The 22,698-nt window shown below is 36.8% G+C and overlaps 1 protein-coding gene across 1 annotated transcript in view; it reads right to left on the bottom strand.

Annotated features, from left to right (window-relative positions):
* The window catches only part of VPS35L (VPS35 endosomal protein sorting factor like), a 45,002-nt gene that overhangs the window by 17,452 nt on the left and 4,852 nt on the right, over positions 1-22,698 (bottom strand). Inside the window, exons 6-26 of the mRNA XM_069869907.1 lie at positions 22,132-22,208; positions 21,867-21,995; positions 18,648-18,732; positions 17,628-17,687; positions 15,420-15,516; positions 14,971-15,018; positions 13,879-13,972; positions 13,466-13,543; positions 12,988-13,110; positions 12,243-12,289; positions 9,979-10,090; positions 9,659-9,775; positions 9,252-9,305; positions 8,759-8,839; positions 8,279-8,341; positions 7,896-7,981; positions 6,735-6,815; positions 4,305-4,368; positions 2,238-2,336; positions 1,391-1,468; positions 509-623 (exon numbers count right to left, since the gene is read on the bottom strand). Coding sequence (XP_069726008.1) covers positions 509-623; positions 1,391-1,468; positions 2,238-2,336; positions 4,305-4,368; positions 6,735-6,815; positions 7,896-7,981; positions 8,279-8,341; positions 8,759-8,839; positions 9,252-9,305; positions 9,659-9,775; positions 9,979-10,090; positions 12,243-12,289; positions 12,988-13,110; positions 13,466-13,543; positions 13,879-13,972; positions 14,971-15,018; positions 15,420-15,516; positions 17,628-17,687; positions 18,648-18,732; positions 21,867-21,995; positions 22,132-22,208 — 1,788 coding nt within the window. The remainder of the gene's footprint in view (positions 1-508; positions 624-1,390; positions 1,469-2,237; positions 2,337-4,304; positions 4,369-6,734; positions 6,816-7,895; positions 7,982-8,278; positions 8,342-8,758; positions 8,840-9,251; positions 9,306-9,658; positions 9,776-9,978; positions 10,091-12,242; positions 12,290-12,987; positions 13,111-13,465; positions 13,544-13,878; positions 13,973-14,970; positions 15,019-15,419; positions 15,517-17,627; positions 17,688-18,647; positions 18,733-21,866; positions 21,996-22,131; positions 22,209-22,698) is intronic.

Raw genomic sequence — 22,698 nt, 5'->3', positions numbered from 1 at the left:
TGCTCCATTGTTTCACCCAGGCATACTGGCATATTTTCTTAGCCAAGCTTTTATCACACATGTGCTCCAATAGCAAGTTTTTGTTCTCATTGACCTAAGTTTTAATTCTTTTCCAGCTGACTGGAGGATTTTGTCAGCCTGTGAACTACTACACAGATGAACTAGTTTATTTTTCCACAGTTGTAATAAAGTATATAACGTGTGATTAGAGTGCTTGCGTAATTATGTAGGAGAAAAATAATCCACGCTTTCAATCGTTTCGATGTTATTTAATTTAGAACAACCTACCCCATAGCCATGACTTTGTCAACCCGAGTCAGTTGTCTTGGTTATTTACCATACAGGGTTAGTATTATAACTGAAGAGTGGCTTTAATGTTTTCACTGTAACAGTCCTTGAATCAAGGCTGTATTTTAATTACATCATAAATATGACTTATGATTTCAAACAAGTCATTATTCACAGCTATAAATAAGAGAATCTTTAAGTAGATAAACTCATGCCTTACCTTGTGAAAGGCACTGATTTGCCAGAGCAACCTGTCCAGAGTGTAGATACAGATTAAGACGTGTGAAGATACTGCTCAGAGATGGAATTGTAATGAAGCAGAAGGCAACACAAGCCTAAAGCAAATAAAAAAAAATAGACTGAAGAAAATTCCTAACTTGGAGCTATAGCAATCCTTACTGATTTTATACATGGTGAGGAATAAAAAAATCTGTAAATCGGCTTTGGAAAGACTTCCAATGAAAAGCAAACATTACGTGAAGTTCAAAATCAGCATTTCAAATTTGTTACTATTATTTCAATTATAACAATACGTATTACTCTTCATTGTTATTAGCAGATTAGCTCAAAACTTACTCTATGACTCTAGCTCAAAGTGTTCCTCTCTCCTCATGTAACCAGCTTGCAGCTAAACACCAAAATCTGACTAGAAAATCAGACTACTGGTCCTCAGAGACAACTCATCTGTCAAACTGGTCAAAGCAGAGGCACTGCGTACACCTGGGAGGAAGCAGATCCAGTGCAGAATGCTGCAGCTCCAAACCTACTGAACAGTTCAAACACCTAGATGGAGCGAGTAGCTCATTCTCTGACTGAGTTATGTAGAAATTAAGTATTTTACTTCAAATATAACTTGAAAAGCTGAGCTTTCTACAATGCACAAAAACCTCTCCAACAAACCTTCCTTTGGAGAGGGAGTCAATCTTGCTGCTCTTTTTTAACGCAACACTGCTCTTGGATGCTTTGGGTCTTTTTCTTAAATGGCAGCATTTGGCTTTAGAGAGTAAAGATCAATGGTGACAGTGTCAAAAACTACGTTATAAACTTAGGTGGCAGCAGATAGTATTATCTGCTAAGAAGGCAGGCTTAGAGTCAGACCTACCCTGACAAACGCAGCAGTCTTTCTGGAATGATTTCCTTTCATCACCTTTCTTGTTTCCATTGCTAGCTGATTCACAGACTACACATAACAAAAGCAAATCATTAAAAAAAAAAAAAAGCACAGATTTATTAGGTCAGCGGAGATAACAAACTACATGTTTTAATGCATGCATTTAGAGAATAGAAACTGTCAAAAGGAATGCTGATACAGTGTGCCTTCACTGTACTATTCAGTTTTTGCTTGCAGAACTTTAGTGATTGTTCCTTAAGGGAAATATGATTCTGAAGGTTTGTGAAGATAGACTTATTTACTCAAGGTTTTAGATCATCCCTTGCTTCCCAGTTATAGTGCTGTCATCACCTCCTTCCTGGTGTAAAAATCATGATTTCCAGCTAACATACTTATTAAACAAACAAACAAACAAAATAATGAAAAGATTTTGAGAAGTCACAAAGGAGTCACCTGGCACGTGACTCAATATAGAAAAGAGATTAACCTTCCCAATCACAGCAGGACTCTGCCTATATCTACAACCAGACACAGTCTAATCTCTCCTAGATGCAAGATTATAGGAGAGAGAACACAGAAGTGCCATTTGTTTTATTAGACAAGAAGCCTCTTGCAAGATAGACAGTTTTCTTTGTTCCAATGATACTACGCATGCCTGTCAAGCAAGAACTTCAGAGAGTTTAGGGTGATAAAATGAGGGATGAGATCAAAGTCAGCTTTAAAAACATCTGATAAAAAGACTTCAGATTTGTTTTGACAGGGACCAATAACCTGGGCAGGGAATGGGAAAGCTGCAAATATATCCCCACTGATTATGATGACATAAAGTGTAGCTTACATGAATCAACTGGACTAGAACAGGCTCCAGATTGCAAAACATGGACCTGGCTTCAACATAGAAACTCAGCTGCTGTTCAAAGTCACGGCCAAATGAAACCTATAAAAGACAAAGCCCCGCCTTGATTTTACCACTGTAGGCCATTAACTTTAAGATAAAACTGTATGCAGATAAGCCACAAATATTCAAAATTCAAAATCCCCATATATTGGTAAGAAAAAACCCCACCATTAACAATGAAATAGCACTCTGCCCTTTTAACACTCTGCTTTCCAATACTTAACCTTCAGGGAAGCTTCAAAGTTCTACTTTACAGATGAAGTATTTATCAAGAAAGCAAAATTTAAAGCCTAGATTAATGAAGTGTTTTCAAAACTAGCAGAATTCTTGTTTCTTTAAACCAGAGGGTCAAAGGCTTGGTATTTTTCACACTTAAAAAACGAATTTAAAAAAAACCAGAAAAATAGAACTAGATCAGCAAATCTGTATCCAGATTCCTGTAATTTCTAGTTTATAGCTGAGTAGGGATTTTATAAAGGGCCTCCCAGAGAAACTTGCATTTTCCTAACTAGGTCTACCAGTAAGTAAAAATGGTTAATAAATTAATGCTTATATAGCACGGCAAAAGCCTGACACCTTGCACGCTGAAGGACAGAAGTCAAAATCAACCCTTGTGTGAGAACATCCTGCTTCCAGCCCTCCAGACTTTAAAAAACCCAAGTGCTGTCAGCTGGAGTGTCTCAACTGTCAATTAAAAGCTGAGCAAGAGAAAAAGTCTCCAGGCAGTCAACATTTATGTATTCAAACGGAATTTTTTTCTAATAGAAGTAAAAGATGCATTATTTATTATTTCTCAAGCCACATGTAAAAGAAGTTTTTACAGAACTAAAATAAAAATTACATTTAATCCATACAGTGCAAGATCAAAGGAACTGCACCAGAAAACAAAGGATTGCTTCTCACATTACAGAAAACTGTCTTCGCCTTTCCTCTCTTAGTGCAACTGCTGATTCTTGAGCCCTAGACTCAAGTAAATGTCTTTAAAACCATAACATTTTCCACAAAAAGCCTGACTGTAGAGGTGACTGTCACAACTGCTTTTCCCTCCACACCTTAATGTGTGCTGGTTCAAAATTTGTAAGCAGTTATTTTGTTGCTATGGGACCTCCCCACTTTCCTCCCCCCAACTCAAGACTACAAAGCCACATCAAATATTATTCAATGTGGGAAATCCTCCTAAAGGGAATTATACAATATTATACAGCATATAAAGCTTAATAAAGCAAAGTTATATTAAATAGCATATTATTATAACTGAAAAGAAATCAACCATCTAGAGAAAAAGTCATAGAACAAAGAGGACAAGCAGAGACAAAGCCTGTCAGCTCTGAGTACGTGAAAGAAAAACCAACCATTGAGAGTACCTGGCTAGAGAACAAAAAAAGCTTGAGAACATGTCCCTTAAACAACCTGACACCTCAAACACAACAGGCAAGAACAAAAGATTTTATTGGGATAAAAGTGAGGGGAAGGTTAAAAATTAATTTTGAGAAAAAACAGCTGGGTTCTTGGTGGGACTACTAATTTGATGATACAAATTATCTTATTTGCATATTCAGATAAACAGGGATAAGAATAACATACAAGTCACATTTATTTTGTATTTTTTAAAGATGGTATTGGTTCCATTTAGAGCTGGGTAGCAGAACTTCATTCACGTAAGTCAGTGACCTCCCTCTGATGCCATAACAGGCAAAACATTAATTGCTGTTTAACTTTTAAACACTTGCCATGTTTTACATTATTTAAAAAACTAGCAGAAAATATGATTAAATAAACAGCATGCACTTTAAATATTGCACCACGTCAACATCAATGCTGCATGACATTTCTTTCAACACATGCACACTTATTTGACTAAAATACACCAGTTGGGGTTTTCAGTGGTCTTAGGCGAGACAGACACAGTCTCCAATTCATCTAAACTGGCACCTGTTTCTCATGGGGTTCTCGGGAAAATCTCAGCTATAAGGTACAGCCCAACAGTCGCACACAATTGGCACTCACCATTTTTATGAATCCATTTATCAAAGCTGCTAACATTCTTTTCTCATCCTCAAGCGTGAGCGCACTGTAAGAGAAAATTTATATGGTAAATTAGAAATTTAGAATATTGCTTATCTCATTTAGCTGCAAAAGTTCAAATGATACATACTCATTTATATAATGTTACGTCCATATAAAATATTCTTTGCATACTAAGACCGCTACGGTTGTAATTTTAGTTAAAGCAATAAAATTAATTTCAATACGCAAGTCAACCACGCACAGAACTAAATTTTAAAATAAAACAATGTAAAAATTGCTAAGCGTATCGTTAGATTTTAAAGAATATCACTGTGGCATAAGGAGAAGGAAGCTAAGGTAATGTTCTTTACTGCAGCAAGCAAATGGCTTTAGTCGTGTGTTACAAGATGAGAACTTGAGCAGAACTGATTGTAAAAACCTAAAGAAATTACCAAATCTGTATTTATTTTAGAAACAACATTAGCTTATTGGTTTGTTTGTTTGTTTTGTTTGTGGGGGGCTTTAGGGGTGTTCTTTCTTTTTTTTACTAACCCTGCCACATAATTTAAAAAATAATTAACATCACCTGTTAGTGCTGCCTTTTTGATGTTTTAGAAAGAACTGAACTGACATGTAAAATGAGTTTCTTTTTTAAATTATCACAGATACCTATCCTACAGCGAGAGTCCAAATCTGATTTGAAACAAATTCATATCACACAAAAATCCAGTAAGTCAAATCTGTTCCACTGAAAATGGATGAACAAAAAGTTAAACTACAATTAACTAACACAATTTAATCCTTTTACTATAATATACTTGGCTCCAACTTTGACCTTTAGTATATCAGTTACCAATTTCCTAGCTCAGACACCAGATGGGAAGAGAACAATAGTTTTATTATACAAATTCAGTAAAGGAGGAAAGAAAATCTCAGCATGATTAGCTCGTTAGCGCGTTGCCAATCAAAAGAGTCAACTGATGGGCTCTGAAAGGCTCAGAAGACTTGTAATGAGATCTTTGGGTCAGTTATAGGTTTCCAGTTCAATTCTGAATCAGACCCCTACCAGTCTAAAGGCTGTTACCCTCCAACAGCTGTTAGGGGGGGGCAGCGAACTCTACACAAAGGCTTGGGAGCTTCCTGAACCACGATGTAAAAAAACAACAACAAAAAACCCAAACAAAAAAATAACCTCAAAAAAAAAGTATAGGAGTTACTTTAAGATAATTAGAATTTATGATAATTGTTAATGATGTACACCATCTTATCTCACTAAAAGAACTGCTGGTTTAAGGGATTTTAAGGATCCCAGTAAGCTATCAAATTGTTTCAGGAAAACGTCAGAGGAAGCACCATGTATGGTTGCCATAAACGGCTCTATTTTTTTTAATAAGCTGGTTTAGCTTAAATATATTGTTCTATTTAAAGGTTAAAGTGGCTTTTAGTGCAACATACAGCCAAATAAGGTGCTCTAACCCAAAACAAAGAACTCCAGCTGGTATAAATTGGAATTACATGCCAAATCTGACTTCTTTATTGGCAACAAATCTTGCATTCATAGCATATCAAGGCTGAGGAAGTTTCAAGTTCATTTAAAGCATCTGCCATACTAAGAGGCTCTGGGCTCAGCATGCCAAGAGAAACTGAGCCCTTACAATTCAATTCAATCCAAACCAGAAAAAAAAAGATTTTTGCTCTCAAGATCTAAAATTCGCAGTACTGCGATTCCAGCTCTGTTTTCAATCAGACACAGATTTCTGCATGATTTTTGCAAGTTACCTACAACCACAGCTGTTTTCCACATTGCACCCTCACTGTTTGAAAAGCAACAGGACATACAGGATCCCGAACAACCCCGGCACCCCAAGTCAAGGGGAAAAGAGAAGAGCAGAATTTAGAGGAAAGACACAGACTGTTCAAGAACTTCTCTTCTGTTCTAGCCCTCCCTACTCAAGTTCCTAGAGATCTTCCAGGTGTCCTTTAAAGATTTCATACCCCTTTGTAACGGCTGAAAGCAAGTGGCCAAAAAACGTATAACTGAGTACGGCAATCTGTACTTTAATAGCCACATATTCACTTACACCTCAAAAATACTTTATTATTCACTATAACTAAAAAAGTTACACTGGTTTCACTGTCAAAAATATCTTTAAAATATTAGATAGTTTAGTGTCTTTGCTTCACTAGAAAAACTTCACAAAACCACTGCTACTTTCCTTTTAAAAATTCTGCTTCAGTACACAAAATAAAGCAGTAATTAAAAAGCAAATAGTACGTGCTGCCATTTCACTGCACAGCTCTTCCCTCACCACTAATTGGATTCATGTCTTAATCCGCCATGAAACAAGCAGCCTCAGAAACGTGAAACACTACACCAAGCAGCCAAACTTTGCATAAATGAGTTATTAGTATGAGTAAAGTTAATCTTACTTCACAGAATCATGCATCGTCTTGCAGATATGTAGAAGAGCATTGAGTATAACAGGATCCTTTGTAGATTCCTGCTGATGCCTATAAAACGTTTTAGAAAAGTGATGAAAAATCCTGCTCTGTCAAAATGAAAAACAATTAACAGAATAACACTGATTTAATGACTAATTCAAATTCAACAGCATTGTACAGCACTACAGAAGTTTAATATTCATTTTTTAAAACACAGAACTCTAAAAACCATATGGTTAATGGATGTTCAATTCCAAGCAATGCCAGTCAAGAATATTATCTTAATATATGGAGCTTTAGCTTTACTGCCAAACCACAGAATCCAACTCCTTATGGGACACAACAAGCAAGGCATGTGATACACTGAGGCCACCTAAGAGCATGGAAATAGAGCAATGCTCTATCTACCAAGAAGAAACACAGTTTCTCAGCCACTGATGGACAGACAGGAAGGGTAAATGTCACGTTTTAGTACAGAGGCACACGTGCAGTGGAGCACCACTAAGATGATTAAGGGACTGCAGCATCTCTCCTATGAGCAAAGGCCAAGAGGGCTGGGAGTGCTTAGCCTGGTGAAGAGATGGCTTGCAGGGATTAGCAAGGTACATAAATACCCATAGGGAAGGTGAAAAAGAAAAAAATGTTTCAAGGAACCTGTTAATTATTTGGAAAAGAAAAAAGGACTATTTGACTTTTACAGTATTTGAAGATAAAGCTTCATCTTCCAAGCTCATTTTCAACTGTTGAAATACCCATTTTTCTACATAATGGAGCCTGTAACAAGAGACTGTCTCTCATCCTCCATTATACCAAGGTAACAGTTCTGTGCTGTCACATCTGCTGGAATTTGAAATAAACTTCACAAACCAACTAAGGCAACATAAATTTTAAAAAGCTGCGAGAACAACTATTCTATTAATCTACAGCAACTCAGCCTCAATATGATTATTTCAAGTTCAGCTTTGTTTATGAACGGTTAAACAGTAAATCAATAAATTAACAAAACTGGCACATTTTCTTTTTCTTTTTGCCCATATCCTGAACATCTTCAACAAGCTAAGTGGCCTACATACTCATCTTCCCCGGCCATCCTTCAATACATCCACCAGATCCCCCACAGCGCATTTAATCTCAATATTCTCCACTTACTTAATAAAAGATTCCATAATGCACTTGCAAACCTCCACTCTCACACTTTCCTTCTGGAACATATCCAGAAATGGCAAGAATTTCTCCTGAAAGTTCAAATACAGAAACAAGTAAAATCAGGTATTTTACAATCCACACACTAAAACAATAAATATTTCAGATAAATTTTATAATCATAGCTGGTTTAGTAAAAAATGTAGAGAAAATTGTAATTAGAATAACAAATATTTAATTAGTAAGTAACAGAATACTTCCAAAACATTTCTGCACTTGGTAAAGTCTTCTCACTTCACTATGTCAGCTTGCAAACAATCAGAATATCCAAGTCAGATAAATACTCTTGCAAAACCAGCACAAAATTTATTAAACAGAGTATCACTTACCACTGAAAAAAGCACAGAGAAGTCATGGATATAGGTAATAACCTTCTGAATAATTGACTGCAACTAAAGAGAAAAAAAAGGGGAGGGGAGGAAAACGATTGTAATACAATTTAAATTAAGATGGATATCCACAACAGAGACGACTCTTCTCTAGTTATTCATAGAAAACGGGGTTGGAAGACACTTCAAGCATTTGTTGATGTAATTTCTTTCCCCAAGGCAGGATCAACTACAGTTACGCTGTTCCTAACAGATGTTTTTCCAACATACTCTTCAGAACTCATTTGAGCAGAGGTTGACCAGCCTGTCCAGGCTTTACATGTTCTTTATTTTTCATAGTTAGGCAGACTTTTCCAATTTTCAGTCTGCATGTCCTCCAGCCCTCTCAACTACAAAAGACATCAGTAATGTTTAAGAATCCATTTCTTCTGAGAAAAAACACATCAGATTTTTAAAGATGTGGCAAAATAAATCCTTTACCTGTGGGTAAGCATCCTCAAATGCTCGATCAGGAGTCATGTGTTTGATAACATCAGACAAAACCGTATTGACCTCTCGCTTCTGTAGCAAAAAATTACAAAATACAGTAATGAAAATGGAACATAAATCAAGTCACTGAAAACCAGCTGCATAATTGATTTCCATTTGCCAAAGCATCAGCTTTCTGTGGGGCTCTATTTAAGTCAGGAATTTTAGCCATACCTCCATTAAATCCTTACTTAAACTGGTCCATCTGCCATTAAAATGAAATGATAAGTTACACACAGTACTGGGGAGTGGTGAAGATTCCTTCAAAGCTACATCTTGTATCCCTATTCATCTTTCATGAAAGGAAATACACCTTTTCAATCACTACTGAAGTCCTACACACTTACACTGAATAGTCGCAGCTTTTCCATTTTTAGTACCAAACTGCTAATATAGCCACTTAGACAATATCAGAAAACCTTCAAAGGAAGTAGTTTTCACATACCGTAAAATGTCTGCATGTATACTCCACCCACACTTCAGCACAGTTGATATAATCCTAGAAATAGCACATCTTATGATTACCAATATTAACAGGAGGTTATGAAAAATACGCTTATAAAAATTACACTTAAAGGAATTAACTCCTGAGATACAATTCATGCAGACCGAATGACAAACCTCAAAAGTTGCTTATGTAGAATTATGCTTCGTAGAATTAAGTTATGCTTAAGAGCAGCTCAGAAAAGCAAGGGTCATATAAAGATATTACCAGGCATCATATTTTTGGCGAACTGTGTGTATCTAGAAAAGGTAAATCTTGTCAAGCTAAGCATACGCTTACTGAACAGCTGGCTACAATTTTGCCCTAAGCACAGAACCAACAGGAGAACGGAACAGACAATAACTCACCTGTGGGTTCTTGAGCTTTGTTATAACCTTCCAGGCTTCATTTAATATTTGAAGGCGATCATTTTCAGGAGGATCAGCTAATGCCAAGTTTAATCCCAAGGAGCGAAAGAGGAGATGCTAAAAGTTAACGAGATATTTTAAATTAAAAACAGAAGATGCATGTCCGCTCAACACTGCTCTACAGGTACACTGTGCAGAAAGACACTTGGGTTCAAACCACCTTTCATTGAAATGACGTGCAAGTTATGTGGGCAACTAAGAGTATAAAGAACTGTCAGACAAGGAACAGGAATTGCTACAAGTTACATAGAAAAATTTACCTTTGGGAATCCAGATTCATCACACTCTTTAATCATGCCAATGAAATCCATAGATCTTGCAGCAATAAACTCTGCTCTGAATGCTGACATGACTGAATTCAACAGCAAAGCACTACAATGAACATAACACAAAATCAATACAGCTCAACACAAACTAAAATTTTGTTGTCCCTTAATTTACATTAATCTGAACTTCTTAGGCTCACAACTATCCGGTATCTATTGTAAATTTAATAAAAGGGGATAAGGAAGAAAAATCAAGCTTGCATTGATGAGAATTAATAGTTCATAAGCAAATAAGAAAACATTAAGCCATCAGACAAGGAAAAGTAACCCAGCCTGTAGAATACTTGCTCCACGTGGTTTTGGTTTTTTTTTAAGCCATCATTTTACCAGAAGTTTACTACAAAGATCAAGTAAACCCAGAAGAGCTGACACGTTTTAAAACTTACCCTCTCTTTTTAACTACAGTTCAGAAGTGTACTTTGTCAGAGCAAATCTCTATTTTTTTCTCACTGAATTAAAACACACATGCATTGTAAAAGTCAGTTTTCTAGCAGCTGCTTTATTAGGATTAAAATAAATTCAGTCATTATCGTATGACAACTGTCAATGACATATTTAGACATTTATGATTAATCATTCAGGTCCATATTTGTATTACTATCAAGCCAAAGTTACCAATGGAAGACTGAACTCATTGTGTTACTGTCAAACGCAGTTCAATGATACTATTCTGCAAACACAATACTCCAGTATCATTCAAAACGCAATGCCTCTGGGCAAACTCAGCCATGAGTTACCACAGAAGCTGCCTCATAAAACACTGTGTCCTTCCCTAGTCACAAACAGACAGTTTGAACACAGAGCAGTTTACCTTGGGGGAAATTCTATGGAGCGCTTAAAATAGCCTAGCATCCTCAGTGTTCCTGACTGAGCATTAGTGGTCCCATTGCAATTTGACTGGAATTTGCATTTCATCATTAGACAAGTACTTCCACTTCACTAGGTACATGCTTTGCAATAGAGAGAGGCAGGCTGTCACTTTTCACTTAGATGGTTGCAACACAGTTCATGGAACAAGCTGAGATTATTAAAAGATTTACATCCTGATGCCTCTTGCTTTGTAATATATTTACAGTCATGAGAAGGCACAAAACCACGAAACCCCACTTTAAAAGAAAATGCTTTATAGATCATCTAAATGGGATTATTCAACTACCCAATTGAAAAAAAAAGACATGTCCAAAAACCATTTTAAAAAAAAACCCCTCATCATACTCAACATTTTGTCCTTCCTTCAAAGGGCAAATCGGCACAATGAGGAGGCCTCAAGCCCATCTTTACAACGAGAAATGCTTAAAGGCAATTTAAAAGGAAATTCTACAAAACAAATCACCACCTATACAAAGTAATACAGCATAATATGTGTGTTATTTTTACGCATATTATACACTGATACAATAGCATCTTCACATCACATTTTTTAAATCCTGCTTTTCCTGCACTCCTTAGCTCAGTCACAGAGTGCTAATGCTCCATTCCTCATTTAAGTGATTAACATATTTCAGTTCCTTAACCACTGCAGAATTGCAATGTGCGAAGCACATCAGAAAAAAAAACAGGTAGCTGAAAACTTACACAGAACTCAGCCTACCTACCCAATAAAATGAACTGAGGTTAGCTCATCAGCAGGCCAAATTGCACTTGCACAGCTCAAAGTACATCCAAAACTTTCAGGCTGTCTTCCTCAACTACTCACTGAAAGTTATTTGTTTGCACACAGACTCCTAGGAGACATTTGGGATACCAATTTCAGTGTTGAAGAAAGCAGTTGCCTAAATATGACCATCTTCCAAAAGCATCAGCTGCTTTACAACTTCCCTTGCAAAACGTATGTATGAGCTGACTGTAGCCAGTGGAGGCCAGGGAGAAGGAAGGGGAGAAAAACAGAAAAAAAAGAAGCACAACCAGGAAACAGACATGGCTTATGGAGAAGACATTACTTGTCCTAAATTTTGGTTTAGGAGGCAAAATGCAGCAACCAAGTTACACTCATTAACTTTTGCTCTACAAGTAATGTACCATATTTTAGAATTAATCTCTGGAAAACAGATGTTCATAATCATGATTTAGTAAGCTACTGGGAGAACAAAAGCTATATTATGCATCCAAAAAGTGTTTTCAAAAGGGAGAGAACTTTATTAGAGACTCTCACGAGTACTCATTACAGACTTGTGTCTTCTACATTGTGCAATACTTACTTGTTCCCCAATTTTTTGCATCTCTCCATCATCTCAGTAAGCAGAACCTGGAGGAATTACTTATAATTAGTAAGCAGAGACTCTGCAAATAAATTCAGCTTTAATTATTGTAGTGAGGTCTACTAAAAGCTGTTTTAATTACCTCCCCAATACATTCCAATAATCCTGTCTCATCCGGTATTTACAACACAAGAAAACAATGGTGTAGTACAATGCAAGACATATACTGGAAGAGGTATTTGTGGCATTTTAATCAAAACCACCATTTTATGGAAGTCAGATTTGCAATCCTTCAGCCATGCCATTTTTCAAAGTAATTACTATTTCCCAGCAAGGTCAATTATCTCTGGCAGGAGAGGTGAAGACTACTAGCTCTCTGCCACAGAACGCAAGACTGAGATTAAAATAGCCCGCAGACTATGTTGAGCAATTACAAAGTTCGCTCAAATCATTTTTATATCTTTATGATACAAGAAACTAATTAATTCCAGAAATAAAGATTAAACTAGCTAAAGGACAGCAAGAAACAAACAGCAATACTGCTTACGAATTTAAAGTGGTCTGACTTGAGCTTTATGGAAATTAACATTCTTCCAGTATAGAAGAGAGAAACAGTCAATTCAACTAGGCTCTTTGTACTCGCTTTCACACTCATAAGTACTGACCAAAAGGCTTTTTTAACAGACAAAATTAATTCTTCACCCCAAAACTTCCTTTAGTATCAAGCATTACCACGCTTACTTACTTCAGGAGCACGGTATGCAATGCACTGTAAAATCCAGTCTATAGCAGGAGAATAGAGAGTCAAATACAAAGGAAACTCCACACATTGTACTACCAGCTGATTCTGAACCGTATCCCCATGAATCTGTTGAAATAAAAGACAAAAACATGTTACTGTGAAAAGGTATTTAATAGGAGCTACAATAAAATGGATAGTTTGCGTGAATGAAGATGACATCAAACAGCATGATAAAGACACACAGATATTCTGAAGCATTCCTAGAATGCTGTGTAAAAAACTTCAATCTCATAACATATATTATTAAAGTATGGAAACCTGCTGAACAGAGCAATGCATATAAAATTTCCCATATTATATGTAGTTACAGGAATATCCCTAATTCTAGATTTAAAACTGCAAAGATTTTTTTAAAGCATGCAGTAGTTTGGTTAAGGAGTATATTTATGTCATTTTGCAAATGAAAACCCTATTCACTTACTTGTTTAAATGTTAGAAGAAAGTCAAAGAAGTTTTTGTTAAGGCTTTCTTTGAGTTGTGGCGCCACCTCCATCCCCACCTGTATTAAAAGAAAAAGATTTTATCTGTATCTATCACCTATCATTCTCCATCAACTGTAAGACAAAAATGCATTTTCCAGAGTACACCTACTCACACACATCGAATCAACAAATAGCACTGAATCACAAGCTTTTGACTTTTTATAAACACCTAAAAAAACATTCCCCGTTATTAAAACAAATGAGATATTTTATTTTTTGGGTTGTTAGAAGGAAGAGACAGGCTACTGACTGCTTCAGATAAGAACAGTAGTTCAAAGAAATTTTCCTTTAGTGGCAAAGCTAGCTGCAGTAAATCTTTGATACGGATCTGAAGTTTTAAACGATAGCCTACCCTGCAAAGGTATGCTCTTGCATAGACTGCAACCAATGGATCTCCAATCCCTCTAATCATAGACGTTAACCGTGGCAGACATTCTGAAATCCCCCTGTTAAGATTTTTCAGAAATTAAAATGAGATTTAATAACCAATAACAGAACTGTATCACCTACAGATAACTTCAGTAGCTGCCCTGCAGACTGACAACTGAACGTGAGTTACAGAAACACCTACCAAAGAAGCAGCGTATTAGCACAAAATTTTATTTCACAAGTAAAATTTTATGTGTGTAGTAACCCATATCCTACGCTCAAACTGCGGCATTTGCCATCAGGAGTAGCACAGACAGCCAAGTTGGCTGCTCAGCTTGTAAAAGACAAGCACAACTCATCTGGAGGAACGGCAGAGCTACAGAAGGGCTGTAATTCAACATGAAGAAAGCAGCCTCTTACAGCAGAACTGGCAGAACTCCTTGTATGTCTTGTATGTCTCATTTTCCCACAGGTCCTTGACAGAGCTGTTCTAGCGCCTGCAGATGAAGCCCATCAATTCCAGTAAAAGAACTGCTTTTTAAGGATAATGAAGCTGTCACTATAGCAGCAATCTGGCTTACCGCACTCATCTCAAAAGATAACTGAAAAAGGATGATTATATGTGAGGAACATTTTCAGCTCAGCAACTGACACTGTTTGGCAACATATGAAGCTTATAGGGATATTTTTTAACAAATAATGGTTCATTGCTCCTGAACTGTTTCTCCAACTCTGTCTCTAGCAATACAACACATCAATACTTTCCTTTCTACAATCTTGCTTCCCTCTCCACCACCTAAAGCCACTGTTTCTTAACTTGCAGACTCCTGATGTCACAATTATCCATATATTCCACAACTACAAGCCCTCTTGTATTTCAAATCACATCACAGTTCATCTTGAATTTTTCCATGGCCTTTTCACTAAAAACTTCAGCCCCTCTGAAGTACTGCTGCCTCTCAGATCTGCGGAGGCCCTGTCTACCATTAGTCGCAGAACTTGCATGCTTAACTCCTTTGTTTAGTTTATAAGCCTGCCCAATCACTTCCTTCCCATACTTAACATTTACTCTTACGTTTTGGATAGGAACTTATTGCACTTCAGTATTGCTGCTTCCACGTAACTAAAATAAAGCTAAGTTAAGGAATAAAACTAAGACGCATGCCATTTAGAAACATGAAAACATACTTATGTATCAAAGACGCATTGTACAAGGCCTTCTGTAACTAATCTCACTACACTTCATTGATACTTATGATTTATCTACAAGATTTTTATTTTTCAAAAGTTTCCACACATCAGCTCTACTTTATCACTGCCACACTCCTCATAGCAAGTAATTCAGCCTTGAGTTTACTATGAAACATGACTCAAAATTACATTCAAAATATACAGCCTGAAACAAAACAAAGTCAGTATAAACATCAGTTGCTCTGAGTTTTATTTAAACAAACATGTTTGGGTTTGGAAAAGTCTACAAAAAACCTGCAGACACACTCCAAGATTCTCATTTGACAAGGATACAATCTGGGAATAAGTTCTCTGATTGAAGCAATCTTGAAAAACCAGTTTAAGCAAGTCTCTTTAGCCGTATCGTTTACACTCTCTGGAGAAAAATTATCTGGGGGAAAAAAACAGCAACACAGGAACAGTTACACTCTTTCTGGAAACAAGTTACTTTTCATTCTAGGTTTAAAATTTTATTTCCTTTCAAGAAGGAATTAGGCACACTGTAATAAAGTAGGCAAAATGTTTGCTTCTCAGCTCTCTGGTGCAGCAGTAAGACCTTTGTACACAGCAAGAAGAGGCAACTAAAGTTTCCATCTTGCAAGTCAAGCACTGAAAGCTAATCTCACATCTGCTATTTAGAAATCTAACCTCTGCCTCCTCTCAAAAGCAGAAATTGTAAAAAACTTACATGGAATCTATAACAAATGCATGCATGTAAAAGAGATTTAAGCACTCAGACAATTTACTCTATAAAGCCAGTATAATTTTAAAGAATGTTATTTAAAACTACAGCGCAAGAGGCAGGAAACATTAAACCCTGACAGAACACTCGTGTTTGTACGCTAAACACCTAACACCGCAGTGCAGCCATCTTCTCAGGAACTCCAGGACAATTTGTGCCGGCTGCCAGCAGGGAAAAGCTGCCCCCCCAGGCTAGAACAGATGGATTAGAGGAACGGTGCTCTGGTCAGGCGGGCACGCAGTCGCATGGCTAACTGCCTCCTCTTCCTCTAGATTGCCTGGAACAGAAGGCACAAATAGGCTTCTTGGGATCAACTAAGGTCTGGCGCAGGATGATTGGGAAGGATGGTTCCCTCCTCTCCCAGTGATAAAGCTACACAAGCAGCTTTTGCAATGAATGTCTGCTTAAAAACTCCTTGTGAAACAGTTTTAACACACCAGTGCCCTCCCATCCCTGCCCCAGAGAGTGGGAAGCATCTGCTCCACAAAAAAGTTCCAACTTCCAAGACTAGAGAAGCCAAACACTAGATGTTGACTGAGTACGGTTTTTTCCCATCTCAGACCACAGGACATCTCATCCAACTCTGTGTCACTTGGGTCCCGTGGGATGAGCACGGAGGTTGGGCCTGAACTACCTGGAGGTTCACACTGCCATGCACAGCAACAACAGCAGACTCTCCTTCTCCCTTCCACTTCTATAACTGCTTGGGAAGTTCTAGCCAGTAACATCCCCGGCAGCTGTAGAGCTGCAGCATGAGCTCAGCTTTCCAGAATGGATGTAACCGTGCCCAGTAATCGTGACATGCTACAGCTATTGTCTGCCTTCATTACTGTTTATAAGAACAGTTTGCCAGATCTGCAATGACCAAATTTATCTTAAATGTTTTCTGTATGTTTATTTCAAATTTAAATATTTGTTGGTTTCAAGCTTCTGGCTCAAATCCTATGGATTTTACTGCAACATAATGGTACTGTTGCATTGCCAACTACAAAGAATGTTTTATATTTCATGGACATGAAGTTAATACACTCCAAATTGCAAGAAAATGCTTGCATTTCTATGGAATGTTTCAGTGCCTTCCTAAAGAGATTCTTCCATATACATTTACACTGTAAATGTCACATTAGACTTTTACATTCTGCTGGAATTTCAACAGAAAAAATAAAAAGGGCTCAAGTTGGAAATACTAAGCTATTTCAGCAAACTGATCATGAATTCAATGACAGCCAACTGATTATTCCATAATTCTTTCCTGATTAAAGCAAAACAATCAAGTTTCCAACATAGCAACAAAAACATCTATTTACCAAACACTGGGATGCTCAGCTTTGTTAAATTTGTACCATTAACTTTAAACTATTAAAACTGAATACTTTGTGAAAAGAGTGCCTGCTAAGAAAAAAAAGGAAAAAGAAGTCCTCCTTCACCTAATTTGGCCATTCATGTTTAATTCACACCCTATCATTCTTTGTGATTTCAAGTCTCAGGAAGATCTAGTTTATGTTTAGTAACATCAAAGCCAGAAGCACATTTTATTATGCCTTTAGTATACTCTTCATAGTTAAAATGCAAACTTGCATAAACACTGGATGGTGGAAGCTATAAACAATGGATTTTCCTTTGTTAAAAACTATAAATTAGTGGATTTAAACCAGAACGTTTTCCATAGGAGATTCAGTAGCATGGGTCCCGTTTCACCCTTCTCAAGTTAGTTGACTTGATTTTTTCCACAAGCAAAGCAGAAACAAACACAAAGTTACCTGGCAAAGAGACACGATTCTCCGCACACATCGACAGAATTCTGTCATACACCAGTTTCCCTGTTTAAAAAAATAAAAATCATTCAAACCAAACTAATAAACTGTAAAACACAAAACGTTAACACAAAGGATCCCTCTCTGAAATTAGCTGGGAAAACACTTCCTAAAACACTAGCATTAGGCTGCCCTCTAGTGAGAATGAACTGTTAAGTCTGAATTTAGCACTTTGCACCCCATAATAAGTATCTCCAGCTCCTTTAGTGCAGAGATAGCACATGGGTCAGATTTCTCCCAGGCCAGAAAAGGGCAGCTCACGTCCTGCATTTGCTGAGTCTGAATATTATGTTATCTTGAACAACGTTCAGTAAGAAGGAAAGAGCAAAAAGACAAAGCAAGACATGAAATAAAGAACCTGGATGTATATCGTAGCATTTCTTTCTAAACATCAAAATACCCTTCAACTTGGAACGCCGTAAATCATTTCCATAAGATGGGAGAAACCCAAGAGAATCACATGAAGTGTATTTCACTTCAAGGATTGTTTAAAATACATAAAGTTAGTTAAAATTTCAGTAACTAGATTTTTATCACTTCATAGTCTCTGTTCAGCTAAAGAAAAGTTTCTGATGACTGTTCTTCAAATCGAAAAATATTGAATTATTGAGTTAAAAGGCTGCCAAATCCAAAATATTTTTATAATATCGACAGTGTATTTTAAATTTTAAAAAGCAGAGATCATGATCATCCCCAAGATTTTGTCTAGATATTCACTAATACATAAAGCATAAAAGTACAAAATTAAATATTTTTATTTTAAAGACTTCACCCAGAACAGTTTTTGAATAATTCTATACCATGTTTATACCACTAGTGTCCAAAAGCTTACATTGGAATTCCTTCATGTTAAAATTGAGAGGAATTTCAGCACTTTTGGGAAAACTCTGATGTTTTCTAACACTAAAAAAGTCAATTTTATCTTATTAACAATTGCGTAGTAAGTTTGGCACTTTAGATACTTACCAAAAGTGTCGAGGATATCTGTAATTAAAACAAATTTACTTGGATAAAACTGGATTACTGTTGTGTCTGAAAGAAGCTTAGAACACTAGAAGGGGAAAAAAAGAAAAATTTTTAGAGGACAAAGCAAGGTTGCGCTTGTACTCCAGACAGGCTGGAACAGATGAATAGCTACAGACAGAAAGAACCAACGTTACCTATCCAGTAAAAAGCACAAGAGCCTCTAACATAACACACCACGGTACTCTCTGTATTTTTCAGGTTATTCTTCATCTCCAGCAGAGCCAGTTACAAACCTGTTTTTCCTTATACAATGTAATCTATGATGCAGAATTTCAGCTGACTGTGCAGATCTGTGTGTTTGTTTCAAACAAGACAAATGTTTTCCCAGAAGCAGCACAGAAAGGCACTTATTTTCTTAAACAATTTTTTAAGAGCATTTTCCAGTTTTTCACCATCCCTCTAAGCATCCATATCAAATGCAAGCTTTAATATAGACTAAATTAAGAAACAATTTAAAACGTTTAGCTAGTGAGCTTTTGCAATACATCTTTGTGGCTCACAGAACTAGTTCAAACATTTTGGACACAGGCCAGCTGATGCAGACTCAGCTCCAGTGAGGAATCTGTCATTAATCACCACCCACGGGCATCTGACATGATCATGGAATTTGGATTATCATGATTTGAAAACACACTAGCCAATTTAGTTCTAGTATCCTTGATTGTTAAGTCTGGGTAGGAACATCTCCATTTCTGACATGAATCCAAAATACACACTGAGGAATGAAGGTACTTTTAAGATATTTAATTAAACTATACTTTGTTTTCCAAGACTAAACTGAAGTTAAAATTTTTGGCAGTTTACTCAAAAAAAAAAATCAACTTCTACCTGAAGAAAATGGACAAATGCCTGACTCGGGAAAGAAATCCACCTCCTTCCTACTTGAGGCAAATAGAGACTTTGACCATGAGTCTTCTCTGGTTTCTATTTAAGACCGACAAGTACAGTACTCTCTGTGATTTCTGTCCTTTCCCTCTCCTTCTTCAGGAGGCAGCTCTCCAATCTCAATGGAATAATTCAAGTTCAAATTTCCATTACATTCCAAAAAAACAAGAAGCAATCCAATACCCCACCAGACTGCCAAGAAAATCATAGCATTGGAACATGCTTAAGTGAGGGGCACACTTAGTGCTTTTGCTTTATTCACCAGGGAGGAACTTAAGAGTACACCAGAGAGCCAGGCAAGAGCATTCACATCTTACTGCCAAAGCAGAAGCTTCCCTGCTGCATGGCAAGTCAGTCACCTTCAATGAAAAGTAATTCAGTGGCTGTTTAGGACCTATACATACCATGGACACTTAATTACCACTTTTCTTAGAGCTCACATAGATAATCAACTTACTTCAGCTTACTCTAAGTAGCTTAGCTTATTCCATCTTGACAAGTAAAGTATCTTGTAAGAAGGCACTTGAGGAATTCACATGCTAAAAATTCAGACCCTGCCTTAATAACCAGAACTCTTCCCTCACTTCAAGCTCTGTAAAACTCTGCACAGAGAATGATGGCTTCATCCCCAACGTCCAAATGAAAGTTCTTGTGTAATTTCATCATTAGTTCTTAAATCCATAATTCTAGCATTCAAATTAAAATTGCTTTTTCCATCCCTGTATACATTTTTGAAAATAACAACCAAAAATAAAGGCCAAACCTACTCTTCCTATTGCATACTAATCAGTGTGTGATGGTGTTCGTGATAACTATGTATATAATCAGTCTTACGTAAAGAAAACTGCTTAGCTCTTTTAAAGGATACATTATTAAAATTACGTTGTTTACTAGAAAGGGACACTACAAGGGAAGTTTGGTCAGGTTCCTACCCAATCCTGCTTTATAAGCATAGAATTATTATCAGTTACTTGCAGTCTCCTTTATGAATTTTTTAAATTCGTATTAATTACACAAATACCTATTTCAGTTTTACCCAGTCTTTCAATTAACAAAAAGTATCTGCAGCACAAATTTCAAGTGCAAAGTGAACAACACATAGACAATATTTTAAGATAAGATCGGACATGCAATTTTGATACCACTTTGCTAAAAGGGAACACCAGATCCTACCTTAAAACCTACATTATTTCAAAATCATTTTCAAAACCATTTTTAAAAGAACATACGAAGGTATTAATGCATAGATTATCACTGCCTGTCAGACACTGTATACACATGCATGTTAATGCACTGTAGATGCAATAAATCCCTGTCCTCCTTCTTCTCAAAGACTTTTAATATTATATTCTCTTTCACTAAAATACTCACACTTCACAACGCTACATATGGACTTTTTTTAGAAACCAATAGTGCTGATTTCATAGTATTACAACAGAACATTAGTCACCCTAGGTCACATGCCATTTTTTTATCTAATTTCATTTCCTTTGTTTTCTTTACCACAACTTAGGCTGAAAGTACTGCAAACAGTTTTTGCTGGAGTATCCAGCATGACAAAAAAAAAAAAAATCCTGACTTTATATAACCCCGCTTGATGACTATTAGCATTACATCAGTTTTACAGCTTTTAAGGATGTCGTTACATCCTCTGTCCTCTGATGCACTCTGCCTCTGGCCTTTTTCTAAAGGCCAAGCCAAACAAAATAGCATTTAATTGTCCTATTTTCCCCTGTCCCCTTCAAAGCCTATCACCCCAAATGAGGCAGAGGAAGGCTGTGGATAAGGTTTTATTAAAAACAAACACACACACTTAAAAAATCTGGAATTGTTTTCTGTAGGTTCCTAGCGTTCTAAATCACATTATCCAATTGCCTCAGTAAGTCTGGATGGGGAAAACTTTGATATTTAAAAAGCCACGCCAGTATCATTTGGGGCAGGGGCTAGATGGGGGAGAGGAGAGGAAAGGACACTACATTCCCTAGAAAGAGTTGATATCACTACGTTATATATTCTAATTATCCCTAACAAAGTAAAATTTCCGAATCTGTCACATGGCCACTTTCTTTAATGAAAATTCCATCCCACATACCCTAGGCAAACTCAACAACAAAGCTGAAAATCCAACTGCTGTCATAAAACACTGAAAGGAACGGTTTTCAGTGAAGAACAGAAGAAAGTAATTGAACAATAACAGAAACCCTCCTTTCCCCAAGAAAGGAATTGGACAAACCACAGCACCAAGTCTGTACAGAACAAAAACATAAAACTGACCTGGATGACTATTTTCAGAGCTTTTACTTTCTGATCAGAGGACCAAGCATCCTTTAAAGACTGGTTCAGCTCTTCAATTCGGTTCATGTAATCCTGCTGAGTCAAATTCAACAGCTCTTTTTGTGACCCCTGGCAAGAAAACACAAGCGTACTTAATAAGACAGGAGGGAAGGAAGGAGAGAGTAGTTACAGCATCAAATCCTTATTTAACGAATTTACTTCACTTTTTCAATGGTGATGTTATTGGATCAGAAAACTTACTCACCTCTTCCAGATCATCCAGTTCTTCTAACCTTGTCCTCACTTTTTCAGACACTGCTGAGCCAGTAGTTGTAGCTTTTCCTGTGAAGAATTATACGTTTGAGCTTCTTCAACATACAATACTTGGAGTTCTAAAGGGAAACAAACCTGAAGGAGCTTGACAGACAACTACTGGCTTCCATGACAAAAGACAAGAGGTTTGATTCTTTCGGCGCCTATTCCTGAAGACAAACATTCAAACATACTTACATTTAATTAATTTTTGAACAGGGAACGACAAGTAAGCAGAACTGAATATAAAAGTTTTGCAGGTAAGGAAAGAACTGGTGGATAAAACCACAGGATAATTTGGGTTAGAAAAGCCCTACGAAGCTCTGTGTCCAACTCTCCTCTGGAAATCAGATCTAATTTTGAAGTTATAACAGGTTGCACAGGGTTATATCCACACTCTCCCCGGATATCCTGTTCCAGTGTTTGACTATTCTCATTCCAAAAAGTATTTCATATTTTTGCAGAAGCTGAAATGCTGCACTTTTACTCATATATAAAAATTCTGATTTAATGTGTAATC

The sequence above is a fragment of the Phaenicophaeus curvirostris genome, chromosome 16, assembly GCF_032191515.1.
Source record: "Phaenicophaeus curvirostris isolate KB17595 chromosome 16, BPBGC_Pcur_1.0, whole genome shotgun sequence".
NCBI classification, from domain to species: Eukaryota; Metazoa; Chordata; class Aves; order Cuculiformes; family Cuculidae; genus Phaenicophaeus; species Phaenicophaeus curvirostris.
This window is presented reverse-complemented; position numbering and strand designations above follow the sequence as displayed.